The sequence below is a fragment of the Salvia hispanica genome, chromosome 5, assembly GCF_023119035.1.
Source record: "Salvia hispanica cultivar TCC Black 2014 chromosome 5, UniMelb_Shisp_WGS_1.0, whole genome shotgun sequence".
NCBI lineage: Eukaryota > Viridiplantae > Streptophyta > Magnoliopsida > Lamiales > Lamiaceae > Salvia > Salvia hispanica.
The window spans coordinates 20,220,400-20,233,466 of record NC_062969.1 but is presented as its reverse complement, the minus strand read 5'-3'; the positions used below and the strand labels follow the sequence as shown (position 1 = coordinate 20,233,466).

The 13,067-nt window shown below is 32.3% G+C and overlaps 1 protein-coding gene across 1 annotated transcript; it reads right to left on the bottom strand.

The window, feature by feature from the left end:
• Positions 1 to 3,253: 3,253 nt before the first annotated feature.
• LOC125191218 (auxin-responsive protein IAA33) lies at positions 3,254 to 4,249 on the bottom strand. Its single transcript, XM_048088728.1, has 2 exons — positions 3,699 to 4,249; positions 3,254 to 3,518 (listed from the first exon to the last, which is right to left on the bottom strand). The coding sequence occupies exons 1-2, from the start codon at positions 4,052 to 4,054 to the stop codon at positions 3,443 to 3,445; spliced, it is 432 nt and encodes a 143-aa protein (XP_047944685.1). The 5' UTR covers positions 4,055 to 4,249; the 3' UTR covers positions 3,254 to 3,442.
• Between the last annotated feature and the right edge of the window lie 8,818 nt (positions 4,250 to 13,067).

The window sequence follows — 13,067 nt, the reverse complement described above, 5'->3', positions numbered from 1 at the left end:
TTAATTTGCTCAATTTATTGTTCAATAAACCAATGAAGTTCAATTTATAGTTCACTTTTATCGTTCAAACTTTCAGTTTAATTGTAGTGTTACTCCTAAAACTAATTCTAACAATCTTCCCATGTTTCCAAGTTAATTTAATTAAGTATAAAAGGACAATTGTGGAAGTTATCATAGACTAGCCATTTAGAAGGAAAAGCTATATATGAGTAGAATCTAATTTATTCATTATATTTACTATTCCATTCATCCTCAAAGAATATATACTTTAAATTTGGCACGAATTTAGCTGTATAATTGGTAAAGTAATAGAGGGATAGAGAGAAAAAGTAAAAAGATATTATTAATAGCGAATGAGTCCAATCTAATTAGAGATAAAAATATTTAAAATTAGAAAAAATGCATATATTCTTGTGGAGCGGATTAAAAAGAATAGGGTGTGTATTCTTGGGATCGAGAGAGTATAACTTTGCAAAATTACATAGTGTAAGTGCATCTGATCAAAGGAAAAATCATATATTGACACCTTTGCCAAGTTAAATATTTGTGCAATAAAGCTGATGTTGACATTTGCTAGAGTGATAGTATATAAGATTAATTTTTTTAACTTAATAATTAAATACAATAGTTTCACATTGTAGTTCTTTTATGAAAAATACAACTATTATTATTACAATTTAGAATACTTTAATTTTGTCCCGAGTGCCTATTATTATTACAATTTTGTGCCGAGTGCCTATTACAATTTATTATTATTATAATAATAATAATAATAATAATAATAATAATAATAATAATAATAATAATAATAATGATGATGATGATGATGATGATGATGATGATGATGCAATCTTTGAGGTTTGTTTGAATAATTATCTAATGATTAATTAGTTGGAAAACTTTTGGAAGAAAATGTGCAATCTAAATGATTTATATTACTACTCCCTCCGTCCATCCATAAGTGTCCCATTTTGCTATTTTCGTATGTCCGCCAATAAATATTCTTTTACTATTTTTGGCAAATATTTCCACCAATAAGATCGAGTCGATGATGGTGGAAGTGCGGCTATGCATCAACGACAACTGAACAGAGTTTGAGAGAGGGAGGATGACTAACAGAGCATACGGCGGGGGAAACGGTATACATTTATTAGTGCATTTAATTTATTAGATTGATATTTCATACTCCCTCCGTTTTATAGTAATAGAGTCATTTTGCTATTTTGGTACATTCCATAGTAATAGAGTCATTTCTCTTTTTAGGAAAAATCAACACATTTTCCACACATACTTTACTCTCTCTTACTTTTTTATCTCTTCATCTCCCTACCTTTTTCATTTTCCACTTTATTCTCTCTTTACTTAACTTACCTAACACAATTTTTTTCTTAATCTTCGTGCCGAAAAAAAATGCCTCCATTACTATGGAATAGAGGGAGCAGTTATTTTCAATCTTGATAATTAGATTATTACCACCATGACATTGTTCACAAACTTAATAAATTATTAATAGTATCTTACCAAATGTGTCACATAACCTTCCCAAATTTTCATAAAATTAAGACTACCACAATTAACATTTTATATCCAGAAACAAATAAATAAAATTCCAAAAATCCCAGATATTCATTCATATTTAACCGGGCAACATATATATGCGGGAAATGAAATCGGAACAATCCAGCTTTAAACTAAAAATGAATCCTTTAAAATTAAACCATTCAATATATTTTAAATAGTACTACGAATACATATTAATTTCCCGATTGTAATGCAATAACTTAAATAATATTGCAAAAATTTAAATAATTTATTTCTAGATAATATTACAAGATTTAAATAATTTGTTTTGGAATGATATACAGAGGTTTAATAATACCACAAAGATATTAGTACTAAAAAAAAGGTGCGAACTCTGTTGTCTGGGTACTAGTTTTGTAGTTCACTCTTTTTATTTATATAGTTATATAGTCTTATCTTGCATATCTCAAGCCAATTTCAAGCACCAAAAAACAAAAAACTACTTTAACTACTTATATTCACATTTGGAAAAGTAAATTGAACACAAATGTATGCCATTATAATATTCACTGTGGAGTACATATTTAACATGAAATTAATTTTTATTATCACTAAGCAAGGTATTTTACAGGAAGAAAATATGTTGTACTCACTACTCATCTACCAAAAAAAGAATTTAATATATATCAGTATATGTATGTGCGCGAGGGAGGATATATAAATCGATCAACAGAAGAGATTGAGAATTTTACCAAATAATTTATTGATTTTTACCAAATAATGTATTATATCGCTGTTATTATTCAAGGGTGATTATTACTGTTATTTTTTAAATTTAAATATATGGCCAATTATTGTTATTGTTATTCTTCAATTTTGGACGTTTTGTTTTTCATCATTTGGCTGGTGGGAGAGGAGAATGGTAGTATTACTTGAAAGCATGAAACATCGATCTTTGTTTATAATATAACCACAAAATTATTATGGCATGAAAACTAATACGGAGTATATTACATTCATCCTCATCACTAATATTCAATACTAGTCTTGTATTAGTAAATATTCCATCCGTCCGCCATTTGAAGTTCTGGTTCACTATTTTAGTTCGTCCGTCATTATTATCGTCCCAATTCAATTTTACTATAAATAGTAACTGGTCCACATTTTCCCCTAACTCATTTCATTCACATTAAAATTAATAGTACTATATAAAAATGTGTTCCGCATTCTGCTATCTTTCCCATCTATTTTCCTTTATATTTCTTAAAGTCTGTGCCGAATCAAATGAACTTCTAATGATGGAAGGAGGGAGTGAGTATATAATTCCAAAAATGAGTAGTAAATAATTCCAAAAATCCCAGATATTTATTCATGTTTAACCGGGCAACATACATATGCAGGAAATGAAATCGGAACAATCCAGCTTTAAACTAAAAATGAATCCTTTAAAAATAAACCATTCAATATATTTTAAATAGTACTACGAATAATTAACTTATACGAGTAATTATCTACTCCAAATAAGCCATTTTGCCGAGTACACTGAGCTTTCTCTTCTTGACAAGTTCCATGAGTGAGCCCCAATTACCTCTACATTTAAAATACTCCATTAAAATGAGTAGTAGTAAATAATTTTTTTTAATCTCAAGTGAAATAATTGAACTCTTTCCTGCTGTACGATTCAAAACACAATAGAGTTTGTCCAATCAAATAAAAAACAAACACCGAAACATAAAACGCGTTATCTCGAGAGAATATTATATAATCTTGAGAAATCTAGACGAACATACATAAAAAGAAATAAGAGATTGAACACAATACAAAATTATAATTAAAAAGATCTGAAAATAACATAACATCAGACCTCAAATATAATTGAGGCTGCAGCCATTAAATTCCCTAATTAACTAAAACGAATAAATCACTCCTTATTGTGCTTTCTGGACTTAGCCTTTACCGGAAGAATCCTGATTCTCTTTGCCACTCTGACAAAATCCCTGCACATATATATAATAACAAAACTATTTACCATTTGATGAAAAATAATACTTCCTCCGTCATTTATTGTTCTCCAGTTTAATTATTTATTATTATTTTCTTAAAACAAGTGCCAGAAAATGAAACGTCTCTATTAACATAGAACAAAAGGAGTGCTCCACTAGTAATGAAGGGCTTACTTCCAATTCAGGTCACCAACTAAAAGGAGATCGTTTTCGATGTCTTCATAGGCAATGAGGTAGCCGGGAATGGCGTTTGAGAGATCGAGATCGAGATCGAGATTGGTTTCATTCGAGGAATCGGGTGTATCGACGAACATTTGGCGGAGGGCTCGGGCGAGGCTGTGGTAGCTGCTGTGATTGTGAAGGCTGATGCGCTGGCAGATGGATCTGCCCTCCAGAACCACCGTCACCGGAGGGACTACGGCGGCTACCAGGTCGTCATCGGAGAAGGCGGGGCGCATCGTTCTAGGGTTTGATGGATCCATGTTGCTTACTTTGTAATGCTTCAAGCTTTCCTCATCAAACCTGTTCATTCTCTCTCTCCTCTCTCTGATTGTTAATGCTTAGGTATTCTGATTTTGTTATTGGGGAATTAAGAGGAGGATATATTGGCCTTAATCAAAATTGTGATTTTATGCTGTGATGAGAGAAGAATGAATGATTTTAGTGTGGGTGTGATTGATGAGAGAGAGAGAGAGAGTGTATGTATATAAGTGTAGAAGGAGAGAGCACAAATGTCGGGCTACGGTCAGGATGGTGTCTGAAGCCACCCTACGCTCAAAGCTACAACTTTTCAAACTTCAAACATACTCCCTCCATTCTATATAATATTGGAGTTATTTTGTTATTTTGTTAAGTTTTCATAGTAGTAGAATCATTTATCTATTTTTTTTTAGTAAAAATCAACATATTTTCTTTCTCGTTTACTCTCTTAGTCCGCAAAATATTGTTCATGTTTGACTCGGCACGGATTTTAAAAAATGAGTGGAAAAAGTTAGTGGAATGTAGGCCCCACATTTATATATTAGTTTTATAATATAATGTGAGTGCAATGAGTTAGTGGAAAAAAAGTCCATTTACCAAAAACGGAAAAAAAAACAAAAAAATAAAAATAACTCCAATATTAATATAATGTGAGTGCAATGAGTTAGTGGAAAAAAAGTCCATTTGACGAAGGAACCAAAATGGTAAAATTGGACAACATTTCACAGACAGATGTCTTACTACATCCGTCTCCCAAATTTGGACACATTTTGACCCGGTACGGGTTTTAAGAAATGTAATATAAAGTGAGTTGAAAAAGTTAGTGGGATGTGGGTCCTACTTTTAAAGTATTAGTTTTATAATAAAATGTGAGTACGAATGAGTTAGTAGAATATGAGGTCCACTATCAAAAATGGTAAAAAGTTAAGTGCGTCAAATTTTTAGGGACGGACCAAAATAGTAAACTGTGTCAAATTTTGGAGGACGGAGGTAACAGTACTTTATAATCTCTTCGTATCTCATCTTTTTTTTTTTAATTTCCTTCTCACTTAATATAGTTTTTCTTAAATAACTTGCCGCAGAAAAATGTTTCTCCTACCTCAGAACAGCCGCAGAACAGAGAGGGTACTATTAACGGGCTATCAAAATTTACACTTTCTAATGACTAATACTCCATGTCATAATCAAGATAATTCCTCTGTAAATTTTGTTTATAAATTTAAATAAAGAATGCGACAGGCATTAATTACATACGTACGTGTATATAATAATTTTGTATATATCAATGTTTAGTCGTTAAAGTAACATTAAAATGATATTCAAGAGTCTGACAACATATGTAATATACTCAACTAAATGGAGTTATGTTACTTTAAAAAAAAATTCAATTAAGTTAAATTATTTCATGTTACCTTGAATTTTCAAATTTATTTATTTTTAATAAAAATATAAAACATGTAATCACTCTTACTTTATTAAATTATCTACTTTATTTTCTAATACTCTCCTATTTTATTTTATTTTTATTTTCATTTAATCTATTCAATATAATTTCTTAATATTCATACCCAAAATTTTATGAGGACAGAGGGAGTACAATAGAGTGGAACATAAATGTTTTTGCGGGAAGAGCCATTAAAGATGCAAACCGCCGTTTGACCAAGATTTTGGATATCACAGATGTGAATGGCGTAGACGACGATGTCGTAATGGTAAGGACATTTCCCTTTTTTCTTATTAATACTACTAAAGAATGGTACGAAAGTTTATTTGCAGCTGAGGTCTCCAAGTGAGTCGATATAGTTGGCTTGTTCCTAGATAAGTACTACCTTCCTAGCACCATACTGAAACGGAATGGTAAAATATTCTGGTTCTATCTAAGAGAGGAAAAGCCTCTATGCGAAGCCCATTTAAGCTTCAAAGCATTGCTCTGCAAATGCCTAAACCATGATTTTGAGATAAATCATCAGATAGGAATCCTTTATAATTGATTTAACGAAAAAAGTTTGTTGGATTCAGATGCGAATGGATAATTCTTAAAAGGAGGAAGGAAGACTATCATGGAAGTGATTATAGAGTTAGTTACAACAACAAAAGTTGGTCAAAAGAAAGGCATAGTTGTTAGTTGATTTTTTCATTTCCTTTGGTAGTTGAAGTTTTGTCTTCTTTTTCAGTCGAGTCCTTTTAGTTCTGATAAGTTTTTCCCTCCCAAAGGTCATAACTTGAGTTCAAAAAATAGATTAGAAGATTCGTGGTTGAGTACGAAGAACTTCACGTGGAGAAGTAGCAAGCAATCTTCGATTCTTTGGAGAATCAAATCGGTAATTTTAAACTGTTAGGAATTTATGAATTAGGGTTTTATTCCTTGTTCGTGAATTATGTACATTCTAGTATGCAATTAACTGTTTATCATGTGAATCAATTAATCTCATAATCTTCCTTTGTGCATGGTTCACCATAACCCCAACACGTTTTTTTCTTCTAAACTCCTATATAGAGGAGGAAATTACAAATGATGTCAAGAGGGCTCGAACTCGACACCTCATAAAATAATTAGGACTGACAATTTTTGATCCGACACGATAATCTGACACGAATCCGCACGAAGTTAACCCGACACAAACACACATATTTAAGATTTGGGTCCTTATAGGGTCGACCCAATAAGAACCCGAAAATTTTGGGTTGGGTTGGGTCGGATGCAGGTCGGGTTGGGTTATCCGTTAAGAAAAAAAAATTATTTTGATTATTTTTATTAATTAAAATAATATATTAAATTTTAATTTTAATTATTTTTAGTAATTAAAAAATATTATCATTTTAATTTTATTAGTAAAGATATGATTAATACTATTATTAATTCTTTTTTATGATAAAAAATATTACTGCATACTTAAATTTTATTAAAAAATAATTACTTTAATTATTTTAACTTTATTTATTAGATTTAGTTTTAATATACTTTAATTTTATTATTTGGATTTAAACATTATTTAAATTAATTATTTTAATTTTGTAATATCTTATTTTATAGTGTAATATCAAATTTTAATTGTATAATATCATATGTCGGTCGTTATCGTATAGCGTTAATATTGTGTAGTAACTTACTATCATTAAAAGATGACCAATATTTTTCTGGATGACACGAAATCCGCATGAATATGACACGATTGATAATTTTTTGGATGACACAAAATCCGCACGAATCCGACATGAATCTGTTTGGGCTGAACCCGATAAGAATAAGATGATTTGGGTTGGGTTGGGTTGGGTTGGGTTGAGACCCGATAAGATTGGGTCGATATTGGGTTGACCCGATAGCGACCCAATCCGCACGATTTGCCAGCCCTAACAATAATGTCTAAGCTCCTTGCCAATAGGACAAAGGCTCTGGACACCATAACCCCAACACGTTGACACAAAGTCAGCAGCTGCGGGGCGGACCACAGAGGTCGATGGAGGTCCATGGTCTATTGCGAAAACACTAGCCGACCTCCCACCAACGGTCCGTTGAGACAGTCAACATTCCGCTAAAGGTGATGCCAAGAGTCCTAGAGCAAGTCAGCGAACCACTGAGTTTGGACAGCAAGTGCATTCACAAGACTTACCTTTTTGAGCCAGAATTGTTACCAAACTGATGAATTTACTTACAAGTCTATAAATACTTCACATTCTACATTGAAGAGGTCCATAACATGAATTCAGAATTTTCTCTCCAGGGATCATCACACACTTCCATTCCATCTTTCATCTTCCATCATTCACACTTTGGGGCAAGGCAAGATTGTAGACGAAGACTTCAAGATCCATCCATTTGGGTTTTGTTTATTGATCATTTTCATGTTTTCTTTTCTTATAACGGATTTTGTTACCATATCTAGGGGTAACTATTTTGATGAATCCTAGGGACTGAGAATACTTATTTATATTTATTTAATTCTAATTTTTGATATCCAATACTTCATTTACTTAGATGAATTTTGTTAGATAATGCTTCTGATTGTATGACAGAAAACATATGTATGATTTAATGGCATGTGGGCGAGTGAGGATCCACATGTTAGATTAGAATTGATGACACCATAATAAATATCACAAAAAAGGTAAACATAAGAGTGAGAATTTTATAAGGGTCTAACTGATTTGGTGGATTTTATAGGTAAAATTGAAAACCATAATGCCAATAATCTACTATATCCGGTCAACCACAGTAGTTAGCTGACTCGCCCTAGTAACCCTATAGTCGTTGTTTGGATATCATGATTGTGTTATATAGACTGATTTTTGAATCATATCCCTAGAATTCCCTTATCTCTCTATTTTCAAATATCTGGTTAATTGCTTTCTACTCCCTCCGTCCACGAATAAGAGTCCCGTTCACTTTTTCGCACTTGGTTTGTAAAAATGATAATTAATAGTTAAAGTGGACAAATAATAAAGTAAGAGAGAGAATAATTCTGGCAAGACTCTTGTCTACATTATTCTCTCTCTTACTTTATCATTTGTCCACTTTAACTATTTATTATCATTTTTACAAAACAAGTGCGAAAAAGTGAACGGGACTCTTATTCGTGGACGGAGGGAGTATTTATTTTAATTGTTGAATTGTTCTTTGTTTAATTTTAGTCAAACAAAACCCAAAAACCATTTTTCCTCGTGTTTGATACCTGGTCATCCCTCATTTCCATGTTAATTGAGTTATTTTTCTATTTTGGGAAGTTTCAACATAAATGAGTCATTTCTATTTTTGGAAAAGTTTTTCCTCTCTCTGTTGGGACTACCGCATTGGAAGACGCAGAAAACAAAACAAATCCTTACGGATCTATTTAGGTGATTATACATTCGATTCCAGTTTCATGCAATAAACTAGATCTATAGGTAAAACACATCAAAAACACATAATCATGCAATTTGATGTAGATTCGATTGTTACCTCTTGATCCATCAAAAAATCGAAGTTGCTAGCTGCACCACCCGGAGATCCTTGATTTATCGACCACGAATCTTACAACCTATTCCCTTGTCCTTGATTATTCAGCCGTGTGGGCGGATCTCGAACAATCAAATAAAAGTGATATGAGATCTAGGGAAAACCAACACAAACACGAGATTGTCTCGATCTAATCCTATGATAGATCAAGAACAAAGATCAAAACCCTAATTCTCCCACGTGCTAGGCATGAAAATCGAGACCAAGAGGGGGAGAGAGAGAGGCGCCGATTTCTAGGCGGCTAGGGTTAGGGTTTTGTGATGTGTGGTATGTTTTAGGGTTTTCCATCTCCACACTATTTATAAGCTTGGACTTATTGGGCTAGGATGGGGATCCATAAAATGAAATAGATGTTGGGCTCACCCATTAGATAAATATCTAATTAAATCAAATGACCCATGATTTAATATATTATCAATGGAATATCATTTTGTTCCACTAAAGAATAATATTGCACTCCCATCTAAATCACCAAATTACAAATAACTTGGGTCCATTTTATTTTACAATATTTCCCGCATTTAAGATTATCTTGATCCGTCAATTTAATTCTTTGGTATGCTATGTGACTTGAATTAAATTAATTTTCCGAAAAGTCTGTCTAGTTTGAAACTTTATTTATTATTCGTGGAATAAATTCCAACTGCGCAGATTTCTGAATAATAAATTCCTTTTCCAAACACCTCTTTGGGGATAACCCTTTAGGTATTTAATCATACCACACTGGGCACGCAAATTCTATGAAATAATATTCCAATACCTTCATGTTATTCAATTACTACCACCCAAGATATCATGTTTGAGTTACGTACAAACTCTCTTATATTGATAAGTCAAAGTGGCGTTTGATTAAATAAACAATATTGATATTAATTTCACAGACTAGTCAAAGCCTATCTAGGTTGTGAATACGTTTTTCTTCTTACTAGATCCGGTCAAGTCCCCTACTGGTGAACACATGGAAGCCATTGTATTCCCCTACTTTAACCTTCTTAGTAAGAAGCCTTAGACTTGTTTATTATATTTCAATAATAAACCATTATATTATATTATTTATTCTCATAATTAGGTAAACAAGTGGATGTGACGTTTCTTGTATACGTGCATGAGCTGACTAACAAAGGCATGTACGCTCGAAGCATCTTTAGTACACAAACCCCAACACTTTCTTCATCTCTCTTACTTTATTCTCTCTTACTTTATTCTCCATCCACTTAACACACTATTATTAATCCTCGTGCTGAAAAGTGATACGCTCGGATTTTGCAGTATTTTAAGGCCATTATTTGGTCTGTTTATAGTGTCAAAGTTGCATTACATGTCCATTATTTGCATATTTAATCTATTTTGATATTTTTAACGTGTTTTGTGAGAAATGTGCAAAATAGAGCCCAAAAATGGTCAAAATCTGAAAGATGGAGATGAAACCCATTCTAGCGGTCTGCTAGACCCTAGCCAGCGGCCGTTGAAATGTGTGCCAAGGGGCCAAAAACTTTCCAGTGGCATGTTGGGCCCGTTCACGCACAAAAGCCTCAGTCCAATTCCATTTTTCCAAAGACTCTGAAGTACAATCAGGGCGTACTATATCCGATTCTCTTCTTCTTCAAAAGAGTTTTGCGTACTCTGTGAGTACCTTGAACATCTCAATCGGGGTTCTGTGGAGTATGCTATGGTCATTCTAAAAATATCGCGTAACGAAGTCAAGCTGATGGGAATTTAGGTTGAAATTCAAGTAAGTGCAGAAAATATTACCTTCTGAAGCCAAATTTTTTCCTTTCCTTATAAACCACCAAATTTAGCTTCTCCAAAACTTTTCAAGCCTATAAATACCCCATAACCTAACTCATAATTTGAATCATTCATAGCCTCCTATTGGGGAGCCTCCAAGGCTCTTCCCTCTCTACTCCGTAACCTAATTCTTCCATCATTCCTGGAGATTGAAGCAAGGCAAGAGGACACTGAAGATTTCAATATTCAACCTTGGATTTTGTTGGTTTATTTCATGTCTCGTACTGTAATTATTGTTTTAGTTCATCTGTCTATGGATTGGTAAACAATTACAATTTTGAGGATTGATAGTTATTGACTGTATGTAGTTCTTTGTGTTTAATGTTAAGAACTCGTTGCACTTAATTTTTCTGAAGCTTTTGTTCGACTAATTGGTTGTTACCTTGATTGCATTAAATCAGTGATCGGTGTTAGTGTTGATTGGTTTATCTTTATGTGTTTATACTGGAATTTCGACATGAGTATTGATGCACGATAGGGAGAAATAGTCGTATAACTTGAGTCGGATGAACATATAACTAAATAGAATAACAAAAGAGTTAGTAAAATCATTATCCTTGAAATTTCACTATTTGTCTTATTCTATTTTTTTACGCTTTGTTTCTTTTACTTTATTTATTTTTGTTTAGTTTCATTATTTTAAACCCAAACTCAGTTTTTCTAGATAGTATATGACGCTTAGTAAATGATAGTCAGTTGCAATTATATTCCCTAAGTTCGATATCCCGATACTGGTCTTTAGCTATACTATTTTTGTCTTGTATACTTGCAAGTAGTTGTAGTGCTAAAAAACAGTGCATCAAAAGGAAATGCCTCAATTAACAAGGAACGGATGAAGTAGTAATCTTAAGGTATACTATTTCTACGGTATATACTAGCAGCTGGTTTTAGTGCTAATAAAAAGTGCATCACTTTGTGAAAATATTGACAACTTGATCTTGCGATTTCTCGTATTTAAATTGAATCTTCCGAATAGCAACGCATACTCTGATATAGTGGAAGCGGGTGTCGATGTGCTTGCTATGACTATGAAACACCAAATTTTTGGATAGCACAATCGTTGTCGTGTTATCCACAAAGATAGTTGTTGGCTATTTTGTAGTCACTCAAACTACGTTAATAAGTTTCTAAGCCAAACTGTACAGCAAACACTGAAGGTTGCAGCCACTTATTCAACTTCATAAGTTGATCATGTGAAGTGAGCTACTTCTTGGAAATCCCTTCGAAAACAATGTCTCTGATATAGAACACATATCCCATATATAGTACTCTTTCGTTCATTGTTGTTTCTATCAAAATACTACCACTATAGCTATCAAGTCTATAGTAATTTTATTAAATTGAATTGCCTACATAGTTGATTATACATTTGAGATATATGAGTATTCTATTTACCGGATAACAACTTAATCTACGTGATTTTACACTCCTATCTAATTGGACGTGACATAAATTTTTATTCATAAAATTATAAACTCCATTCATAAAAATAGGTTTAATGAAACATGACGTAAATTTTAATAAAGTTATTATCGAATGGTGATTGGAAAAATTATATAGTACTCCCTTCGTCCACTATTAAGAGTCTCATTTCTTGGCGGCACAAGTTTTAAGAAATGTTAAGAAAATTGGATGGAAAAAAATTAATGTAATGTGGGTCTCACTTCTATATATTAGTCTTAAATGACATATGAGTGAAATGAGTTAGTGGAATATGGGACCCTATGATTATTTATAGTAAAAATAAATATGGACTCCTATTTACATACGGAGTAAAATGAAAACACGGAACTCCTATTCGTAGGTAAAGTAGCACTATTGCATTAGAGATAGTGCAAGTAATAATTAAAAAATATATTAGGTCGAGAATGTAATAGATGATGTGGTAGAAATGGTAAATTAGTTCATATATTAAAAATAATATGTTTTGTGTTAATAGTCATAAATAGAAAAAGATACTCTCTCCGTTTCATGCTACTGGCAATTTTCTTTTGTAATAGGTGAACACTTAGTTAACTCTAACATCTTAATTAAATACCCTAAATTTTATTTGAAAAAGAAATAGTACAATTAGTTTGAAATGGTCCAAAAACAAAAAATGCGAAAGTATAAAACAGTGGAAGTACTATTTTGGATGTACCAAAAAAGATAAATGGAATTATTTTTAAAGGATGAACACAATATCAAGTAATGCATAAAAATTTGTTAATTTAATATTCATTGGTGATGTTGGGAAACTGCTGCTCAAATGCATAACTAGGGACCAAAACACGTAATTCACT